General features: G+C 41.6%; 2 protein-coding genes across 2 annotated transcripts; one reads left to right on the forward strand and one right to left on the reverse strand.

Moving 5' to 3' along the window:
• The first annotated feature begins 138 nt into the window (after positions 1-138).
• LOC117993799 (uncharacterized) lies at positions 139-2,807 on the forward strand. The gene is made up of 4 exons (XM_034981663.2): positions 139-303; positions 698-973; positions 1,652-1,809; positions 2,735-2,807. Exons 1-4 carry the CDS (start codon positions 139-141, stop codon positions 2,805-2,807), a joined length of 672 nt encoding a protein of 223 aa, XP_034837554.1.
• A 6,232-nt stretch (positions 2,808-9,039) lies between these two features.
• On the reverse strand, positions 9,040-22,403 carry LOC117993962 (thioredoxin domain-containing protein 3 homolog). The gene is made up of 15 exons (XM_034981841.2): positions 22,310-22,403; positions 21,762-21,865; positions 21,131-21,202; positions 18,614-18,763; positions 17,078-17,276; positions 16,163-16,333; positions 15,424-15,587; positions 14,717-14,848; positions 14,085-14,201; positions 12,880-13,047; positions 11,590-11,715; positions 10,643-10,734; positions 9,983-10,169; positions 9,610-9,642; positions 9,040-9,151 (listed from the first exon to the last, which is right to left on the reverse strand). Exons 1-15 carry the CDS (start codon positions 22,401-22,403, stop codon positions 9,098-9,100), a joined length of 1,863 nt encoding a protein of 620 aa, XP_034837732.1. The 3' UTR covers positions 9,040-9,097.
• Between the last annotated feature and the right edge of the window lie 825 nt (positions 22,404-23,228).

Genomic DNA, 23,228 nt, shown 5'->3' on the forward strand with positions numbered 1-23,228 from the left:
TAAATTTGTGTGGTCCACGCGGATGAAGTCGCGAGCATAAGCTATTCTACAATATAATAAGTCAATGTTATAAAGAAAGCCAACTTGAAATGAATAATATAGGTGATTTGATTGACATTTTATTTTAAGTTAGTAAAGATGCTATCAGAGCTTACAGTTGTATTTAGTGTAGTTTTGTTGGTAAATGGTAACGGTCTCTTACTTCTCTACCGACCGAAGGATATTACGAACGAATGTGCGTTTTCTAGACAACTACGGTTCGACATATCGTACGGTATGGGCATGTCTGATACTATCACTTTGGTAAGAGATTTACTTTTGAAATTTCAGCCCGACCCGTCCAGTAGTTTGAGTTGTGCGTTGATAGATCAATCAGTCAGTCAGTCAGTCAGTCAGTCACCTTTCCCTTTTATATATATTTTAGACTACGCGGATTATGTGATCAAATCATAAATGAGGAGATCCGTAGGAGAACTAGAGTAACCGACATAGCTCAACGGGTTGCGAAGCTGAAGTGGCAATGGGCAGGGCACATAGTTCGTAATTTATCATCACTAAGCACAGGCTCCTCATTTTTGGATCAAAAAGCTAAGAGTCACTCAGCGGGCGATGGAGAGAGCTATGCTTCGAGTTTCTCTAGTGATCAAACCAGACCTGTGCTTAGTGATAAATTATTCTAGGTAATATATCATTTTAGGTGTTTCGCACCCTAAACGACATAGACTACGAATGCGTAGTCGAAATAGTGACGTCATCCAACCAGTACCTTGTCGTAGTGGTACGGTACCCCACCACCATCGCCAAGAACTGTGGAGTGAACCGAGACGCCTTGACTGTACTGAAGAAATGGAAATGTACCAGATTATGTGATTTGCTCTCCGGAGAGGTGTATACACCGTATTTGACGTTTACCGTCCAAAGCCGGCTGAGATTCTTGTTTAAAAGCAACAGCAGCATCAATTCTGATATAAATGTAAGTTGGCTCATATTTTATCATCCTACATTTTTAGGTATCTATGTCTATACTTCTATACTATCTATATCTATACTTCTATACTATCTATATCTATACTATTATATAAATAATAAGTGGATAATCCGGACACATTGTCGCGGTGTGCGTTGGCGGTACGGTTGCCGGACAAACTACTCCGGTCATGTCGGAAGACGTGGCCTTTCTTCGCGCTAAAGTCGTTCCGCACGCGGTAAGCTGAAAGTGCGCCAACCTTCCGCGCAATTTCCATGCTAAATGAGTTGATTGCTCAGCACCAGAGCCTAGACCTGTTCAATACAAATATAAATAAATTTATTTCATGTGTAGATCACTAAGACTTATAAGAACCTTTGTGTATTTGTTCGAATAGTATAAGTTATTAGTCATAAGTCTAACTTGTAATGCGCTTTGGCACTAGCTGTAAGCATACAAGCATCTATAATAAAAAAAAAAAAAAAAAAGAGGTAATGTCGTTAAGTTTGTTTGTAGGGGGTAATCTTTGGAACTACTGAACCGATTTTAAAAATTCTTTAACCAGTTGAAAGCTACATTTTTCCTGAGTGACATAGGCTATACAGGATCTTTAAAAACCTAAATCCACGCGGGCGAAGTCGCGGGCATCAGCTAGTTTTTTATAAAGGTAATCTTAATTTGAAGGCAAACTTCTATCAAGTAACAGTAACTTCGGCACGGCTGGCACCACTCAAAGGATGTAACAGAAGAAACGAAACCATTTGTACCGTGGATCTGATGAATTTCTGCTTCACCACTGGTGTGGTGTGCGATGGTATCGAGAACTGTGGGGTTGATGATTGGTAACATACCTTCTTCTGTCTAGTGTTTTTAGGGTTCCGTACTCAAAGGAAACCGGAACCCTTATAGGATCACTTTGTTGTCTGTCTGTCTGTTAGTCAGTCAAAAAACCTACAGGTACTTTCCGTTGAGCTAGAATCATGAAATTTGGCAGGTAGGTAGCTCTTATAACAGTCATTATGGGAAAAATCTGAAAACCGTGAATTTGTGGTTACATCACACACAAAAAAAAAATTGTGGTCATGAACTAAAAATTAGTATTTTCAATTTTCGAAGTAAGATAACTATATTAAGTGGGTATCATATGAAAGGGCTTCATTCTGTGCATTCTAAACAGATTTTTATTTATTTCTATATATTATGATTATAGTGCAAAATGTCGAAAAATAACGACTGTAGTACGATATATATTTTGTATAGATAGTTCAATCCATGAGACGCGCCCACTCTTTGTCCAATCGGTTTACAATGCAAATGTACTATGTACTGTTAGAGTGTGAGTTCTATCGTAGTCGTAACGCCCCGATCAGCGATGTGGGCACAGCACAAGAAGATAAAATAGGTAAAAATCACTCCCCGCACCCATGGTTTCCCCGCACGAAAAATAGTGGCGCGCGTTTTCGTGGATTGAACTATCTATACCCGACGGGCGGTCCCGTACACGAATGAACCAGACTAACAGCCAGCAGGGAGAAGTGGCGAAAACTCGTGAGGTGTATAACATCTGCACCCAAAAACTTCATTTCGTGATGACCACGACCACTCTGTCAAAAAGAATTTATGGGAATCCTACTTCACTGGGTGTCTACGTTCTAAAGAGAACCTACATCTAAAATCTCAAGTTGCTAGACTTAATAGTTTGAGCTGTAAATTGGTCATTCGTTAGACAGTGGCTGCTTCAGTCGGTTTACGCTTTTATATTTCCAGGTTTGATGAAAGAAAATCTGAATGCACGTTGCCAGTGCAAAAGGTTATGCTATGGCGCCCATTGTGGCAGTAATGGCAGTGTTCTCCTCTGCGCTGTGTGTGGTTCGGTGGGCATGCCCCTCGTGCGTCTCCTGCCCCCGCATGCGAACTCCTTCTTAGTCCTTCAATGAGAATGAGGACAATTGTAATCGTTAAATCTGTTAAGGGAACTTACTTTGCTGATGCCGGATATATAATACGAACACTGATATAGAAAGGGATAATTCTTATTACATTAAGAATTAGTACTTAAAATTCTTTGATCTCAGCCTAAGCCTTCCACTAGAATAGACTTGAACCAAGTTAAAAAAGACGTTTCCGATACAGACAGCAGGAACGCAAGACTGTTCCATCTTGCTTGCAAGGGCTACCGCCCATATGTAACAAAGTGGCCATCAGAATTATTAACTAACCCACCCCGGACTTCGTTTGAGGTGGAATTCATAGGAATCCTACTTCAGTGGGTCTGCGTTGTAGAGAGAAACTATGTACATCAAAAATCTAACTATGTACAAAAAAAAAGTTGCTAGACTTCTTCGCTCTGGGCTGTTTCCGCACTTAAACGTTTCCTGTTGTTGTGCGTGTAGAGAGGACTTCCGTCTGTTTGTGATTGCTAGACTTAATAGCAGATTCAGTCGGTTTATCCTTCTAAGTATATTTCCAGTTTGATGTAAAGAAAAATTCTGAATGTACGTTGCCAGTGCAAAGATTAAGCTATGCGCCCAGCGTGGCAGTGATGGTCGATGGTTCCTCTGCGCTGTGGATGGCCGCAGGGCAGCCTCGTGCGTCCTTCTGCCCGCCACTGGCTAATTGCGAAACGTCCATTCTGTGGGTCTGCAACGAGAATGAGGACAACCGCCTATTGCATCGACCCTGTGCTGGTGGCCCTCGATGGCAATGCGCCTTGTATGAAGCGGTTAGCGTGTTTCCATTATTCCGGTAAATTATACTGCTTAACTGACAGGCGGTAAGCTGTGATAGCCACGGCCCGGGTTAGGACGTCCGCCTCTAGTCGGAGCTCGGGGGTTCGATCCCGGGCACGCACCTCTAACTTTTCGGAGTTATGTGTGTTTTAAGTAATTAAATATCACTTGCTTTAACGGTAAAGGAAAACATCGTGAGGAAACCTGCATGCCTGAGAGTTCTCCATAATGTTCTCAAAGGTGTGTGAAGTCTACCAATCCGCACATGGTCAGCGTGGTAGACTATGGCCAAAATCCTTCTCACTTTGAGAGGAGACTCGTGCTCTGTAGTGAGCCGGCGATGGGTTGATCATGATGATGATACTGCTTAACTTATCTATTAGCTTGACGACTTGCCTGGCCCAATGGCAGAGTGAACTAGGGTGAGGGAACTCTCGGTTTGATCCTCGACGATGTCAAATATTAGGCTATGGGAAATCAAAGAAATCTCAAACGACTACGGAAAAAGAACAAAGTTCAGTGCGTGTTCTTTTTGTAAAGCACGACTCTTCCAGCATACTTATATACGTCCATTTCAGTCAAAGTCAGAGTCATAGTCAAAATTCCCTTTACTAGGCTGCTCGATTGCGGTAGAATGACGGCTACAATGTCACGATCGCAATCACCTCTGATTGGTTGACGCTCGGTCACCATTGGCTACAATGCATTGTTGCAACAAGAGTAGCACAAATTCAGCCAATCACAACAATTGAGATTGCAATAATGATTGATGCAAGTTTTACGAAATCGCCCTACAGGTATTGGACAGTATAACTGAATCAGACAATGATTCAAACACAGAAGAATCTCAAATGGCTACGGAAAAAGAAGAAAAGCTTCACGATTTAGAAGAAGAACAGAATAAAGAAGCGCCAGAAATTATTCAGTCGCTGGTTGTTGAGGTATTGTATTGGTGACTATTAGGTTTTTTAGGGCTCCGTACCTCAAAAGGAAAAACGGAACTCTTAAAGGATCACTTTGTTGTCTGTCTGTCTGTCAGTCAAGAAACCTACAGCGTACTTCCCGTTGATCTAGAATTATGAAATTTGGCAGGTAGGTAGATTTTATAGCAGACATTCGGGGAAAATCTGAAAACCATGAATTTGTGGTTATATCACACAAAAAAAATTAAATTGTGTTCATGAACAAATATTGCTATTTTCGACTTTCAAAGTAAGATTGCTATATCAAGTGGGGTATCATAAATTGTGAAAGGGCTACAGTGTATATTCTAAAACAGATTTTTATTTATTTTTAGGCATAATAGTTTTTGTTTTATCGTGCAAAATGTCGATAAAATACGATTGTAATACAGAACCCTCAGTGCGCGAGTCTGACTCGCACTTGGCCGGTTTTTTTTTATTTAGATGTCTCGGTTGGTCATTTGATTGTCATTGGTTCCAGGAGAAACCTCTACCCGTAAGAAAAGGCACATTGAAGAGTTTGACGGAGAAGTTTCAGAAACTGATGAGTTCTGCGTCGGGTGCTGGATCTAGTCGGAAAAATAAAGATTACATTGCATAGATAATCACTATTCACTACCCATATTATAAATGCGAAAGTGTGTTTGTTTATGGTTTACGAACTGATGCCCGCGACTTCGTACGCGTGGATTTAGGTATTTAAAATCTCTTTAAAAACTCTTTGATTTTCCGTGATAAAAAGTAGCCTATGTCACTCTGCAGGTCTTAATCTATACCCTATACAAAAAATCACGCCGATCCGTTGCTCCGTTGCGACGTGATTGAAGGACAAACCAACAAACCAACAAATCAATAAACCAACAAACCAATAAACCAACAAACCAACAAACAAACACACTTTCGCATTTATAATATTATGGATACTGATTTATAAGTTTGTTGGTTTGCCCTTCAATCACATCACAACACAGCAACGGATCGGCGTGATAGTTAAAGACCAGGAGAGTGACCATAGGCTACTATTTATCCTGGAAAACAAGGAGTTCCCACGGGGTTTTTAAAAAACCCGGCTTTACTTCGGTTCTTTTTGACTGGTACCGCCAAAGCCGTACCGCCAAGCGATTTAGCGTTTTATTTTTATTTATATTTATTCGGATCAACAAACAGTAGCACGCAGTGCTTGGATAAAAAACAGTAATAATATAACATAGTATTAATATACGTGCTACCCACTACGTCAACCACATAGTTATTATTATTAATTAATATACTTACATGTATAAAAATATATAAATGTAGAATAAAATATAAAGTTACATGTATAAAATATAAATAAAGAATATATTAGTACCATACCATTTATCTAAATTCTAATTATCCTACAGGCTTAGTGTAATATAGCAATATTATTCCTAAGATAATTCATGACCAGCTTCTTGAAAGAGCGTTCCCAAACCAAAGGGGCATGGGTTTATTAAAAACTGCCATACCCCTTCTAGGTTAGCCCGCTTCCATCTTAGGCTGCATTGTCACTTACTACCAGGTGAAATTGCAGTCAAGGGGTTGTATCTGAATAATAAAAAAACCTAAATCCACGCGAACGAAGTCGCGGGCGGGAGTCAATTCAAAATATTATGATGGCCTGTATGACGCCATTTTCAAATATGAAAATACTAGCTGATTTTCATATTTGAAAATGGCGCCATACAGGCCGTCATAATATTTTGAATTGACTCCGTCTGCGTGTGTGTGTTGGCCCTTATATTAGGAGATTTTTTTTAAATTCTTATACAAGATAGCCCTTGACTGCAACCTCACCTGATGGTAACCTCTCCTCTGTTGAGCACCCCAAGGTTTTTGGGGGCTAATTTGGCCTTTTTTTTGTCCCGACCCGGGAACCGAACCCAGAACCTAGGCATCCGCAGTCGAATATGCTAAACACTAGACCAACGAGGCAGAGATTTAAAAAAAATGGAGAGTTGTAGCACAAAATTTTGTGGTAGTAGGTAAAGAAAGTTTCTCTACGTGATCAAATCAGAAATGAGGAGATCCGTGGGAGAACTAGAGTAACCGACATAGCTCAACGGATTGCGAAGCTGAAGCGGCAATGGGCAGGGCACATAGTTCGTAAAAACGATAGAAGTTGGGGTCTCAAGGTGCTGGAATGGCGACCTCGCACCGGAAGACGCAGCGTTGGAAGACCCATACTTGTCGGACGGATGACATCAGACGAGTCGCAGGGAGCCGACTGGATTCAGGCATGGCAAGACCGTGGCGTGTGGAAGTCCCTACAAGAGACCTATGTCTATGTGGATGTCTATAGGTTGATGATGATGCGGGCGAAAGGGCTATACTAACTTCTTTCCGCAGATAGGGTATAGAATAGATGATGCTCGCGACTTCATCCGCGTCATGTCCAGCAGTGGACGTCTATCGGTTGTTGATGATGTTGATGACGTAAAACAAGTGTCCAGGTGGGACCGATGAAATTTGTTTTCGCGAACAATCGATTTGAACTATTCGAACACAATATCAAAGGCTTGTTTATTACGCTCTACGCTGATCACACAAACCGTATTACAGACAACAGCTTTATTGATGTTACGGGCCAAGTTCATTGAATGGACAATCTTCAAACTTCCCGGGTATTCATTATTTAATCAAAGCCGCAACGGAAATGAAATTGCGTCTTGTTTTGAACTGCGTCCTTGCTCTAGTAGCTAGCCAAAGATACACATTATAAATACTATCCAGATAGGCAAAGCTTATACAATTGTATTTTAAAAAAAGATGGCAAATTTGTTCGCTTGTGTGTATAACATTGTAATAGAGATACAGATTCATACAGATTACAGACTACATATAAATTGGCACGGAGTTTACGAGCTTAGGTACTTCAAAAAATGGCGGCCCGTTACAAGCGTTCCGTCATTAGATTAAACAACACGAAGATCATTTGACACAGTGTCAATTTTAATTTCCAGTACGCTCGGTAGGGCACTTAGAATCGACTCAGAAAATATCTGTCACTTGCGGATACCCAGCATGTGCAACTACACCAAAAGACCCTCTAAAACCATCTTCGCATGGCCTTTCTGATGAAACCGACTTGGAGCACATCGGTTGGATGGTTTCTAAGTCTATAACTGACATAGGTAGAAATTACTTACCACCAGGTGAGATTGTAGTCAAGGGCTACTTGTATCTGAATAAATAAAAAAATGTGTTTTATATGTAGGTATGTCATTATAAGGAAGTTGCTTCAAAAACATATTGGCAATAGCAAGCCCAGCGTATTGATAACAGTATAGAGGTCTGTGGATTGCAGCCAAGATTGCAGCCAACTGCTGACTTTCATAAAAAAAACCCTGGCACTTTCATCATTACACTCTGTTCGTATTTCGCCTGTAACATAGTTATGTTAGGCTTATTGCAAACAGCTGTGGTTTTCATTTCCATATTGGCGAGCTTAAATGACAACATATTCAGTTTATCGGCATTGGTTCAGGAAATTCGGCTGAACTAACAGAATAGGCTTCAAATATAGGTAGGTACAAACAATCCAATAAATCATAATTATTGGCTTTTTTTAGAGTTCCGTACCCAAAGGGTTAGTCCTATTAAAATATAATTATGTCACTCTGCTGGCGGTCTTGTCGTAATACGGAACTCACGGTTCACGATTCTGACTCGCACTTTTCCAGTTTTTTTATTTATTATTATTGGTAACATGTTTTTTACAACTACGGCGCGTGGCGTAGCAAATCTCTATTCTATCGCTATACGACGAATAAGAAATCCTAAGTAAATGATTTGCAAATGATCCAACTCCTTACAAGCAGAACCAATAAATTCAAGTGAGTAAACTATTCGTTTTCCAGTTCGTTACACGAGCGTCTCCGTAAACAAGTCGGCTTGTGATTTACTAAAAAGATACCCAGCATCCTATCCTTCGAGAAAAAAACAAGGAAAAAGTTTAATGGGAGTTGTTTATTCCAATATAAGTGCAAATCTTAATGGATAGACAACGGAATATCTCTATATATAAAAATGAATCGCTAAACGTGTTGCTGATCACAAATCTCGAGAACAGCTGAATCGATTTCGCTAATTCTTTTTTTTATAATATTCCTTGAAGTACGAGGATAGTTCTTACGGAGACAAAAATTTAAAGAATTAGAATCGACTGTTAGGCGGTACGAATTTCGCCGGGGTCAGCTAGTTTAGAATAAAATCCCTATTTAATATCACTACCAGGCCAGACAGGACGAGATGGCAATCGGGGTTTGTGGCGGAGGGACGCCCTGCACACCCTCACGTCGCCCGCGCTATCCCGCACCGAATTAGCACGGGGGCTGCGCGGGTATGCGGGCCGTCCCCATCCCGATTGCCATGTCGACCTGTCGCGCATTATGCTATTATCTTCTACTATGATCTATCTAATCTTCTTCTTCTTCATCTTCCTCTTCTTCTACGTGTTCATCAACTGTGACCTGTCAACAAATAATCTATCTATAAAAGGAAAAGCTGACTGACTGACCGACTGATCTATCAACGCACAGCTCAAACTAGGACTGATCGGGCTGAAACTTGGCATGCTGATAACTATTATGATGTAGGCGTCCGCTAAAAGAAGGACTTTTGAAAATTCAATCCCTAAAGGGGTAAAACAGGGTTTTGAAATTTGTGTAGTCCAAGCGGACGAAGTCACGGCCATAAGTTGACTTTTTATGAAGATTGTTGTTTGATTGACTATTTCCGGCTTGGGCGGTACGGCTAGGGCGGCTACGGTCGGGCGCACTTGGTCACATGGAATGGCCGTGAAAAGTTAGCAGACAGACAGACAAACGGACAGACAGACAGACACACTTTGCATTTATAATATTAGTATGGATATGGATTATAGTAACGGTCATAGAGCTCAAAAAAATAAATGATGTCTCAATTTTACCTCAAGCTCCGGTTCAGGTTCAGCAAAGACTTCCTATAAAATTAAAATGAATGTTATTAAGTTTGAACCAAATTATTATCTTGGCAAGTTTCAAGCAATAAGACAACGAAATTGGTGTCACTAAGACCAGCCATACACGGACAGCTTGAAGGCTCTCTCTCTATAAAACCAATTTAGTATTACATCACTTCCCTTGTCTTGTTGCTTGAAACTTGCAAGCTAAAGAATTACAAAGTCTCCAGGTTGTATGAGCGTGAATAGAAAGAGACAGAGAGTGGGAGAAAGAGCGATTTTTGTGCGAGATGATACTTGGACTTCTGGACAATCTCCTTTAAAAACATGTAAGGCTTAGGATTTCTGGGAGCGTCTGTACCTGGACTTCCTCCTCCTCAACGCTCTCCTCCTCCTCGTACTCATCACCGTAGCCCACGGGGAACAGCGTGAGGCAGTCGCGCTCGCCAGCATCCCTGTCCAGGCTGATATAGCACGGGTTTAGACCAGCCAGTTGGAGCAATGGGAGACTCCGTTTTCGGGATACCATGAGGGCCAGTCGGTCCTTGCTGATATAGGAAAATGCTATCATAAAGTAAAAGATAATAAATATGCAGTTAAATACAAAAACTTTTTTTTATTCCATTACAAAGTAGCCTTGAATTTCAGATTTTTACTTAGCAACATCGCATATAAGGCGTACCCATGACATTTGACAAGATGGCGGCGTTAGTTCCAATTTTCACCACGCGCCAAAAGAGCCTTGTCGCACTGTAGCTGTCAAACGCCATAATATTAAATATATGAGCTTCTAGGTATCATAATATATTTTTTAATTCACGAAACAATTGTTTATAGTGTATCGATATCAACAATTCTTAGCAAAGCTAGCAAACAAACATTTATGGTTGATTTTAATATGACATTGACCGGACCTCTTGTGGCGCCCTCTGAGATCAGTTTTGCCTGTGGATACCCATTACACCTTGTATAATTTTGAAATTTGGATACCTATTTTGTTTGTTAGATTAAAAGTACTCACTGCTTTTTGTATCTCGTCATCTTGTCATACTGTTTTATGGTGAACGCAACATGCTCAGCAAATGTGGGGTCGTCTCCGACAAAAAATCCATACTGTAAAGATTTTTTTTTATTCATTATAGGCGCACGCTTGACCACGATCACACCTGATGTGAAGTGATGTGGGACGCGTTTGCCTAGAAGGTGCCTATTCACTCTTGTTTTAAAGATACCCGGATTATAATTGGCAGGAAACACTGATCTCGGAAGAGTATTCCAGACCCTGGCCATGCGTATATGGAATGATGACGCAATGATTGATGACGCAAAGCGTTTCGTATGCGTAGATGGAATGTTGACGACATAGGGGTGGAAACTAGCCCGGCGCCTTGCGGTACGGTGGTAGAAAGGTGAAAGGTTTATGATAGAAGTAGGCGTTAATTTTGATAATCCACGATACACAAGGAACAATGAGCCTCATCAACATCATCATGATCGACAACCGTTTGCATAAGAACAGATTCTCACAAAGACAGATTCTCAAAAGGACAGCATTCCAATTGTGTAAGAATAACGATTTCATCGTTATCGTAATCGTCAATGTCGTAATCATCATGTCTCTTGATTTCGAAGATGAAGTTTTACTGTTGTTAGCAGTAGCAGAAGAAGAATCACAAGATTCAAGGTAAGTAATACACATTCTCTTTCACTTTTTGTCAAAAATAGTTCCATATTGAACGGCACTGCGAGATCAAAAAATCCCGCCGGGCGTCCCGCTTTAGTTTCGCTTCAACTTGAGCGACTACTCGCGTCAATTTGAACACGTCCATACAAGTTAGCTAACACAATCGGCGCGAGCGACTTCCGTCCCGCGTCCCGCGCGTTATTCGCCTCAGTTTGAACAGAGCTTTACAGATTTGATCTGATTCAGCGGATTATAGCAAATAAAGTTTTCGGTTCATCACTTACGTTAATCACTTCACCGGGGAACTGGTTCATGATCTCCTTCACATCGTATCGTTTGTCGACAGAGAACATCACTAGTACGTGCGCCGGTAAATGCTCAGACTCTATTGGAGCTATCCGACTCACCACCTTACAATGAATTACAACACAGAGAATGTGATAAACTTATTAAAACTTTTCACGATACAGTAGGTATAAGAGTAAACTTAATATCGTAGAATCAGTACCCTTTTTATAAATGCGAAAGTGTGTTTGTTGGTTTATTGGTTTGTTGGTGTGCTGGTATGTTGGTTTGTTGGTTTGTCCTTCAATCACGTCGCAACCGGTGCAACGGATTGATGTGATTTTTTGCATGGGTTTAGATAAAGACCTGGAGAGTGACATAGGTAACTTTTTATCCTGGAAAATCAATGAGTTCCCACGGGATTTTTAAAAACCTAATTCCAAGTGAGAGGCGGACTCGCACACGAAGGGTTCCGTACTATCGTAGAAGAAATAACACTATCAGTATAATTTTTTTTTGATGATGTAACCAGAAATTCACGGTTTTCGGATTTTTACCTCTATAGTCTATACCTACCTACTTTTGCTATAAGACATTGCGCGGTATCTGCCAAATCTCATGATTCTATCGATTCAAGCCAGCAACACTCAATTTCATCTATCCTAACTTCTAACTTTAAACTTCTAATGAAATTGACTACGATTCCTACATCATCATCATCATCATCATCGCCGGCTAACTACTGAGCACAAGTCTCCTCTCAGAATGAGAAAGGGTTTGGCCATACTCTACCACGCTAACCATGTGCAGATTGGCAGATTTCACACAACTTTGAGAACATTATGGAGAACTCTCAGGCATGCAGGTTTCCTCGCGATGTTTTCCTTCACCGTTAAAGCAAGTGATATTTAATCCATACTTAATATTATAAATGCGAAAGTGTGTCTGTCTGTCTGCTAGCTTTTCACGGCTTAACGGTTTAACCGATTTTGATGAAATTTGGTACAGAGGTAGCTTACATCCCGGGGAAGGACATAGGCTACATTTTATCCTGGAAAATCAAAGAGTTCCCACGGGATTTTTAAAAAACCTAAATCCACGCGGACGAAGTCTTGGGCATGATCTAGTAATTGCTTATAAGGCACATAACTGCGAAAAGCCCGGGATCTGAGTGCCCGGAGCGGGATAGCACGGGTGACGTGCGGGTACGCGGGGCGTCCCACCGCCTCATACCCCGATTGCCATCTCGAGTTTGTACTACACCTAATTATTACCAGGTGTAGACATACCTTGGGAAAAAAGAAAGCCAATCCGTTAGCTTTCGCCAATTCGTTAGGCGGTGTGTACAATCCCGGCACGAAGAGACCCCCAGGTGGTATGTACTCCTCATCTTCTATGGAGACGTCCGAATGGAACTCTTCCTCTACCTCGACTTGCTCTTCTTCTAACCTTTCAGGCTGAATATTACCATAATCTATATGTAAATATATAAACTGTGGTTATGGACCGACCAAATTAAGTCTGCTGTGGGCGGTCCTTTGCACGAGTGTACCAGGCTGTCAGCCAGCAGGGAGAAATGGCGAATGCTCGTGAGGCATATAACATCTGCCCTCAAAGACGTTGCTTCGTGATGACCACGACCGCTCTGCCAAGAGTGATACGACAAAGAAGAAGAAGAAACTGTGGTAGCCTAGTGGTTAGGACGTCCGCCTTCCAATCGGAGGTCGGGGGTTCGATCCCGGACACGCATAATTAACTTTTCGGAGTTATGTGCGTTTTTAAGTAATTAAAATATCACTTGCTTTAACGGTGAAGGAAAAGATCGTGAGGAAACCTGCATGCCTGAGAGTTCTCCATAATGTTCTCAAAGGTGTGTGAAGTCTGCCAATCCGCACTTGGCCAGTGTGGTAGACTCTGGCCAAAACCTTTCTCACTCTGAGAGGAGACCTGTGCTCTGTAGTGAGCCGGTGATGGGTTGATCATGATGAAATATAACATATAAGGAACAGCTCAAACTACTGAACGGTGCGGGCTGAAATTTGGCATGGAGATAGCTATTATGACGTAGGCATCCGCTAAGAAAGGATTTTTGAAAATTCAACCCCTAAGGGGGTGAAATAGGGGTTTGAAATTTGTGTAGTCCACGCGTACGAAATTGCGGGAATATAGCTTATTCCGCTTATCTTGCTCTTATTCATTAAAAATGAAAAGTGAAGTGAAAGGAGAACAAACTTTTTTAAGTAATAAGTAACTAAAATTAGTTACTTACTTAAAAAGTTTGTTCTTATTTCACTTATGATGGGTAAAATAACTGGAAAAAGAGGGGTGGGAAGAAGGAAGAAGTCATGGCTACGTAACATCAGGGAGTGGACTGGCATAAAAACAGTCGGAGAACTATTCCGCCTAGCCATGGACAAGGAGAAGTTTAAACAACTAACTGCTGACCTTCAGTAATGGAGAGGCCCTGGAAGAAGAAGAAGGAGAACTAATTTACCTCATCAGTAGTTTCGGTTACTTCCGTTGTGGCTTCTGTTTCAGCTTGTTCCCCTTCTAACGCCTCTTCGCCTTCGACTGCTTCTTCTACAGTTTCAGGTTCTGGCTCAGCTGGCAACTATGAAACAATTTTTATCACTAAAATCACTCTAAACAAGGTTTTTATGATGTTTCTTCTCTATATATAAAAATGAATCGCTGAATGTGTTGCTGATCGCAAATGTCGGGAACAGCTGAACCGATTTCGCTAATTTTTTTTAATAATATTCCTTGAAGTACGAGGATGGTTCTTACGGAGAGAGAAATTAAAAAAAAAAACCTGAATAAGAATCGACTGTGAGGCGGTACGAAGTTCGCCGGGGCAGCTAGTGACTAATAAAATATGGCGGATGTGACAAGTAATACATGAAAAAACTTGAATAAATGCAATGAGTTTGATGCCAAAATAAATTTCTTTGCGTGAAATCCGAAAATATATAATTTGTTTTTGTAATTTTTATAGTGTTTTACCTACACACAAGGAAATTTTTAAATAATTTTAAATACATATTAAAAATTGCGGAAAGGAATCGAACCCGCGGCTCCTGTGATCGCGCCCGACGCTCTGACTACTAAGTACTTAGAAAAACTTACTCCAGCTTGAATTCTTGCCATTCTTTCTTCTTCTTGCCTTTGTTTCTCTTGCCTTTGTCTCTCTTCTTCAGCTTCTCTTGCCAGGCGCGCCTGTTCAGCTTGTAAACGCTCTCTTTCTTCTCTTTCTTCACGCTTTTTAAACATTCAGTAGAAAATTTACTAGTTAGAGGTGCGTGTTCGAAATTAAACCCCCGACCCCCTGTATAAGAGGCCAACTTCATTCCCGCGACTTCGGGTAATCACTTAACATCAAGTGACCCGACTGCTCGTTTGCTTGCCATTTTTATTTAAAAAAACCGGTTGAACTGTTGGGCCGTGAAAAGCTGGCAGACAGCCAGACACAATTTCGCATTTACAATACTAGTATGGAGTATGGATATACATAAAGCTGTGATAGCCTAGTGGTTAAGACGTCCGCCTTCTAATCGGAGGTCGGGGTTCGATCCCGGGCACGCACCTCTAACTTTTCGGAGCTATGTGCGTTTTAAGTAATTAAATATCACTTGCTTTAACGGTGAAGGAAAACATCGTGAGGAAACCTGCATGCCTGAGAGTTTCCATAATGTTCTCAAAGGTGTGTGAAGTCTGCCAATCCACATATGGCCAGGGTGGTAGACTACGGTCAAACCCTTCTCACTCTGAGAGGAGACCCGTGCTCTGTAGTGAGCCGGCGATGGGTTGATCATGATGATGACCGGTATACATACCAACTTCTGCATTCTGGCTTCATATCTCTCCCTGCGAACTTCTCTAGCGGTTTTGCTTATAGTAGCATATCGCTCGAACGGTGGAATGGGAGGCAGCTGCTTCTCTGGCGGTAGGTCCTCCTTCGGCATTGGGATCTCTTCGTATATAGTGTGACGCATCAATTCTGAAATAAATTTAAACTGTACAATCCATACTTCTTACTTCCTGTGGCAGGAGCGGCGATCTGCGGAGATTTGGGGTGACGAATTGCGACGCTTTTTCCCGGACGTATCCGGCAGGCTCGGGGCCACATGGGCTACGAGACCTCACAGATCCTCGTCGGACACGCCTGTTTCCGGGCGCGCCTGCATGGGATGACGTTGTGCGAGATCCCGGCGTGCCTGTGCGGCTTTGGTGACGAGGATAGGCACCATGTGCTGTGGCAGTGTCCCCTTTATGAGGATTTGCGGGTGACGATGTTAGATCGAGACGAAGCGAGACCGGTCTTCTAGACGAACCTCGTCGTAGTGCTAGTGGCGTCTAGCCCCCAAAAGGAGGAATGAGCATAAGGGACAAGGAGGAGACATAAAATAATTTGTAAGGAGTCAAGAAGGCGAGTAAAAGTTAAAGAGTTCCTGCGGGATTCAAAAACCTTTATCCACGCAGGCCGTCGAGGTTGGATGTGAAATCCAAGAACCGAGTATAAGCATATCCGCATATACACACACATACACTCATCGGATCAAAAAGATTACGAACTGACAAAGTCCCTTGTATCACTCTCTTGAATCTTGAACAGCACAACTAACGCCTCCCCTTTCATGAGGGCGTAGAGACAAGCCTCATTCGGCTCCACGTCACTCATATAGAGAGCTTCTTTGATTGCCTCCTCTGTCATTTGGTAGGTCTCTTTGGCGGCCACTTGGATACCTGAAAATTATACATGTTTTCAATAATAAACCTTTTAAAGATAATGACATGGTATGAAAAGCCATGAAGAAGACATTAAACATGGATTTCATTAAATCAATCCTCATTATCATACCAATACCAATATTGCCATATAAATGATCAATTTGTGCTACGGTATGAACAGCGTACCAGCACCAATGATCATAATGGGAATACTAGCTTATGCCCGCGACTTCGTTCGCGTAGGCTACACAAATGCGATCCCCTCAAAAAATCTTCTCTTATGTGGACTTTCACACACCACTTTCTTGCGCCGCCCGAAGCGGCTCCTTAGAACTTATCCATCCAGTGGGTGGGTGGGGGGTTTGAGTAGGGGGGGGGGGGTCTTCCAAAGCTGCTCTTTCCAGTATGACGTCGCCATTCTTGGGACTCCAATGTCTATCGGTTTTTCAAACTATGTCCCCTGCCACTCCAACTTCGCAACCTGATGAACTATGCCAGTTGCTCAGCTCCTTCTCAACAGGTCACCTCGTTTCTGATTTGATCACGTAGAGAAACTCCAAGCATAGGTTTCTCCATATACATTTTTTAAATAGAAATAGCGAGCAAACGAGCAAGGGAGTCACCTGATGTTAAGTGATTACCACCGCCCATGAACATTTGCAGCACCAGAGGAACTGCCAATGCGTTGCCAGCCTTTCAGGCGTTTGTTACATATACTTAGTGGGAATATGTATAAAAGGATAGTATCAAAACTCTTACTGATCTGATCCCACTTTTCATACAAATCCAAGTGAGCCTGATGACAATGCGGCCAGTAGAGAATAAAGTTCAAGTGTCTGACGCTTCTCGCTAGGCGCTCGCAGATGCGCTTCTTCCGCGCTGCGATGGTTAACACCCTAAGTCTTCCTTGAGCTTCCCTTGTTTCCTCTTCCATCTTATACTCTTGTTCTATTTTAGCCTGTAAATCAAGTTTTCATTTAGTCTTTACCTGCTGTTGTGACTTCACTTCATCATAATGTCAATGGCAATGGAATCTGCATTCAAAACGATGGTAGAGTCTTTATCTTTAGTGGTACCCTGATGTCCTAACTAATATTATAAATGCGAGAACCGCAAGACGTTGGGCGAGTTTCCATCCTTATGTCGTCAACATCCCATCTACACGGACGAAACGTTTTGCGTCATCATTCCTTATACGCATGGCTAAGGTTTGGAATACTCTTCCACGATCTGTGTTTCCTACCAATTACAACCCGGGTATCTTTGAAACAAGAGTGAATAGGCATCTTCTAGGTAAACGCGTCCCATCTTAGGCCTCTCTTTCCATCAGGTGTGATTGTGGTCAAGCGTTTGCCTATGATAAAAAAAATGTTGTAAGTTTACATACTTAGTTACATGTGCGAGAAAAGGATTCATTCAGACCTCCTAGTCTGATAACCGAGAACCTTGGAGATGATGACGATATGGAAAGGGAACGCAGCCACCATATTCGCTCGGACTGACAATTTGTCAGTCCGAGCGAATATGGTGGCCCGCTGGTTTGCCCGATGTACAGATGCTGTGAAAGTCACGCTGTTCAAAGCATACTGTACTTCCTTATACTCGTCAAGCTTGTGGTTTCAGTACACGCAAAGGGCTTACAATGCGCTGCGAGTCCAATATAATAATGCGTTCAGGATTTTGTTGCGGCAACCTCGGTTCTGTAGTGCATCAGCTATGTTTGCTGAGGCGCGGACAGATGGCTTCGATGCCATCTGGCGCAAGAAAACAGCCTCACTATTGTCTAGAGTCCGAGGAAGCAGCAACGGGATCCTGCGCATGATCGCGGACAAAATGGATAGTCCTCTGATGGGGAAACTCGTGCAGGGTACTAAACCCCTTTTATTTATTATTAGCGACCCGCCCCGGCTTCGCATGGGTGCAATGTAGATACTAACGTGGTGTCATTGAGGTGTATTTGCCTCGGAAACTCTCAAATGAGAGGATTTTTGTCCGACCTAATTCACATTACTTCAATTTCTCTAGGGATCTCTAATTTTTTGAGAATTGAACTATAGCTATAAACCTTCCTCTTGAATCACTCTATCTGTTGGTGAAAACCGCATCAAAATCCGTTGCGTAGTTTAAAAGATCTACGCGTTCATACATACATACAGACAGCGGGGAGCGACTTTATTTTATACTATGTAGAGATAGAGAAGTACTAACATAGTTATTAAGTATTTGTTGTTACTAACACATAATGGATCTATTGTTGTCCTATTTAATAAATGAATTGAATTGATAAAGACTTACGGCTTCTTCTGGCAATAACTCGCTTATCTCCTGCTTGGGTCGCTCAACCCCCGTCTCTGTCTCTTGTTTCATCAACCCAAGCTCCTCTTCTATAATACGACACAGTTCCAGACCGTTTGCGCCGAACATAGCACGCACTAGTTTGCCTTTCTAGAAATTGCAAGTTTTTTTTAAATGACATTTTTACCTGCTGCTATTTACATTGCAACATCTTTAACTCTAATTTACAATAATCTAATCTAACCTTAACTTATATCTATTTTTGAAGTTTTTTAGAAATTGCAAGTTAAAAAAACATTATAGGCAAACTTCGCACCGGAAAGCGCAGCCCTGGAAGACCCTCACTAGGTGGACGGACGTAATTAGACGAGTTGCAGGGAGCCGCTGGATTCAGGAGACTCAAGGCCGTCTATCGGTTGTTGATGATGATGATGATTTTTATACTCCAATGCCAATAACCATTTTGCCTTATCTTGTTTTAGTTTTAGTGATTTAGTATTTTTCAAACACGCAATCATGGCATGCATAACTCGGCTCCTACGCCGCGGCATTGAATCCGAGTGGCCTATTTACGCATCGTTCGTTGACCTTTAGCATCAGTTAGATGAACGCTTGACCACAATCACATCTAATGGAAAGTTTTTTCATTTCAATAAAGTTTGTACGGCCATCCTCTTAATCGAATTCGACGAAATTTTGTGTAGAAATATATTGCATCTCGTAGACAGACATAGGCTACTTTTTATCCCAAAATATCAAAGGGTTCACTAGGGATTTTTTAAAACCTAGATCCAGGCAGACGAAGATGCGTGAATCATCTAGTAGGTAATGTAATTACTAATTAGGTAAGTATTAAGGTGAACGCACACTTGTCCGAGCCGAACGCATCAAACGAATCGAAGTCAAGGAGGGCTCGCACACATATCCGCACCAGAAAAATCGACCGCGCCGAAAAAATCGACTCAAATCAATGATATTAGAAGAAAAAGAGGTAGATAGGTTACTTATATCAAATTCGATGTTTATTAATGGCACGCTGCGTCAGCGCCGAAAGACTCAACACACATAAACGCATAGATAGTATTTTAACCTCACACAACAGAGAGTAAAGGACGGTGAACTAATAACCTCAGCTTCAGTTGCGCACGAAAAAGAGACGGTTATATTTTGCACTACCTCGTCCTGCACAGAAGAGTGGAAGAAGGACGGATATATGCCTAATAATGCGAGCGTAAAAGAGACGGGACGAGACGGTATACTAGAAACTCCAAAGAAAAAATAATCCGTAAAGTCTTTTCGGCTAATGCCGATTTATGCCTACACTGTAGTTGTATAGTAAAATAAAAATCTTATACTGTGGTATTTAATATATTACGAACTAGCTTTTTCCCGCGGTTCCGCTCGTTTTTAGGGTTCCGTGCCCAAGGGGTGCCAACGGGACCCTATTACTAAGCCTCCGCTGTCTGTACGTCCATCTGTCAGCGGGCTGTATCTCGTAAGTAGACAGTTGAAATTTTCACAGAATGTATTTCTATTGCCGCTATAACAAAAATAATAAAAATTAAATTAAATTAAATCCTTCCCTAAAACAGGAAATATGCACACTATTTGAATTGTCAATACTCAGAAGAGACCTATCTGTTTATTTTATATTCTTTGATCGGAAACTTTAAAATACGTACAACGACAACTTGATACGTACTTATGGCATGTGACATAAGGTCGAAATTGCAATGAGTTGCATTTTACACGAACGTGCACGAGTTTGTTATTGTTAAATAAGTGAAAAATACGAATTATATAAAAGAAATAGTTTTACTTACGAATGAAATGTGATTCCTTGACTTTTGGAAACCGTGCGGAATCTCATCACACACGACGGCATTTTCGGTTGTTTTGGGAGACGAAAACAAAATACACATTACTATCAACGACGTCGGCGATAGCGCGACGCCAGCGGGCGACTGAGCTCAGGTTTGCTAATTAGCTTAGTTTTAACGTGCCACTTGCGGTCCGCGTATAACGTATCTACCTATTTTCTTCTAATATCATTGACTCAAATAAGTATCACTCATTTTTTTAAACAATGAAGAAATAGTACTCGCGCGTTACTCTGTCGTTCTGTGTACGCAACTGATAGAATGCGAGCGCATCGGTCGAGTCAACCGCATTCGCGTGCTCGGTAGTGAGCGGCGACGAGTAGAGGTGAGCTACTCACCATCTGCACGTCGTCCAGGATGCCCTGCGGCGCGGAGCCGGCCAGCACCTTGCTGCAGATGAAGTCCACGAGCGTGGGCTCCGGCTCAACCGCGCCGAATCTGATGACGTCATCCGAATTCGTCTAGGATTTCTGGGGTTCTTGCAGATTCGGACGATTCGACGTGGAGAAGTGTGCGAGGTTTCATGAGATTTCAGGTACAGAATTCCAAAATTCGTTTCGTTCAACTCGGTCGACGCGTTCGGCTCGGATAAGTGTGCCTTTACCTTTATAATTTACTCCTTTTATAAAAGTCTTACCGATATAAATAGAAAAATTGGTTCACTTTTGTTTCTGAATCTGGATAATACATCAATATTATCAGCTGCGGCCTGTGAAAGAATAAAAACCCCATTTTGTTACATTGCCATTGTACATTTGTACATTGCTGCTTTAATGAGTGATATTAAAATAATTTTTGGTAGATAACCTTCAATGGATTCAAAATAAATGTCAAATGAGCTTGGTGAGTTGATGGCTATCATTCAGTGTCAGACACTGAGTTAGCGAATCAGTCTTTCAGAAGATAATAACGACGATCTCCCTGGCGCAGTGGTGAAGCGCTGTGGTCTTATTAGTGGGAGGTCCCGGGTTCGATTCATGGCAGGGGTTTGGAATTTTATAATTTCTAAATTTCTGGTCTGGTCTGGTGGGAGGCTTCGGCCGTGGATAGTTACCACCCTACCGGCAAAGCAGTGCCGCCAAGCGATTTAGCGTTCCGGTTCCGGTATGATGCCGTGTAGAAACCAAAGGGGTTTGGGTTTAATAAAAACTGCCATACGCCTTCCAGGTTAGCCCGCTATCATCTTAGACTGCATCATCACTTACCATCAGGTGAGATAGCAGTCAAGGGCTAACTTGTATCTGAATAAAATAAAATAAACGAGTTACCTTAACCATATAGATACGGTCCTGACCGATTTCCAGTTTCCCCTTTCTGATTGCATTTGAGGTTGCTAGACAATATCCACAGAACTCTGAATACACTTCCATGCCTGAAATGAATCACGAAAATTAGCGTATACGGATGAGTGCACAAACGCCCTTAGACAGCATTATTTCGATGAAAGAAAGAAAGAAAGAAAACTTTTATTTGATCACTACACTACAATAAACCTTAAAGCTAATTAAATCAATCTAAATAATTAAACTGAAAGCTCTCAATCGGCTTGATTTCTTCCGACATCTTGAACAATAATTGAGCCTCAATAGCTCAACGGGTAAAGGAGTGGACTGAAAACCGAATAGTCGACGGTTCAAACACTGCCCGTTGCACTATTGTCGTACCTACTCCTAGCACAAGCTTGACGCTTAGTTGGAGAGGAATGGGGAATATTAGTCATTATAGAGGCGAGGCAAGCTATCCAACGAGCCGGTTAGTTTGGGATCGTCCAAAGGTCGAACAGCCCGCCTTCTGAGAAGAAGAATAATTTACGTACATATTAGCACGTTATAGTAGCTCGTTAAAGCTTCCTCAAATTCCTCGTTGGTTTTCACGGTCTCTTGTATCGTAACCTGTCCTTTTCGAGCCATGTCCTTAACTGCTTTTAAACAAACTTATTTAATAAGAGATTTCTTGCTAATTAATTTGAAAGTCTGAAAGATATCACGATATCACGGAAGTTGCGATTCAAGCACTAGAATGGACATATACAAGTAGGTACACTGGAAGAGGTGTGCCATACAATGACAGCTATTAATTTCATGCCAATCCGAAGGGACCCACCGAGCGTACCGGGAATTAAAATTGAGACTTGATGACAAACATAATGAGTTGCAAGTCCATGGCCTATAAATGGTTTTTATTATTCTTTCTCGATTTGGAAACACGGACGGCTTTCCCAATTTCTCATTCAGTTAAAAGTAAATAAAACTTTTTAGCGTTTAAACTACCGTGAGTGATTTCCATTATAAATACTATCTGTCCCGGCTTGTCCCGTATGGGTTCGAAACTAGTCGGGCTAACGTCGACTACACACGTGAGTAAGCCGGGACAGATAGTATTTATAATAAATAAAACTTACTCGATTTTCGGAATTGTGATTTTTAATATATTCTGTAAAATTGAGGAGATTCTGTGGATTCTATATGCTGGCAGCCTTTGTTCTACAACTACGCCCCCCTGTCAATGTCGTTCAACTGCCAAAGGAGCCTTGTCGTACTGTAAATATCGTGGGGAACGGCTGATGTTCCCGCTTCGTAGTCGCTTTGATCGCGGAGGTTTGGGTATGGCAAAAATCAAGTTGCTTCGAAACAGGTTGGCAAAAGCAAGTCTAGCGTATTTAAATTAACGAGGTCATTGGCTGTAGTTCTTATTTTAAAATGCCTGTATATATGACATTGATGACATAATTTGTA

This window comes from Maniola hyperantus, chromosome 25, assembly GCF_902806685.2.
Source record: "Maniola hyperantus chromosome 25, iAphHyp1.2, whole genome shotgun sequence".
NCBI lineage: Eukaryota > Metazoa > Arthropoda > Insecta > Lepidoptera > Nymphalidae > Maniola > Maniola hyperantus.

What these genes read in the sequence shown, in the direction of transcription:
- LOC117993962 (XM_034981841.2), bottom strand. Translation starts at nt 22,403, where the DNA reads ATGGCTCGAAAAGGACAGGTTACGATACAAGAGACCGTGAAAACCAAC. An exon ending in TGGCAAGAATTCAAGCTGGA is followed by an intron (nt 14,202 to 14,716) that starts GTAAGTTTTTCT and finishes ATTGTTTCATAG; the next exon opens with TTGCCAGCTGAGCCAGAACC. An exon ending in TTGAGGAGGAGGAAGTCCAG is followed by an intron (nt 9,643 to 9,982) that starts GTACAGACGCTC and finishes TTAATTTTATAG; the next exon opens with GAAGTCTTTGCTGAACCTGA.
- LOC117993799 (XM_034981663.2), top strand. Translation starts at nt 139, where the DNA reads ATGCTATCAGAGCTTACAGTTGTATTTAGTGTAGTTTTGTTGGTAAAT. An exon ending in GCATCAATTCTGATATAAAT is followed by an intron (nt 974 to 1,651) that starts GTAAGTTGGCTC and finishes CTTAATTTGAAG; the next exon opens with GCAAACTTCTATCAAGTAAC. An exon ending in AACTGTGGGGTTGATGATTG is followed by an intron (nt 1,810 to 2,734) that starts GTAACATACCTT and finishes TTATATTTCCAG; the next exon opens with GTTTGATGAAAGAAAATCTG.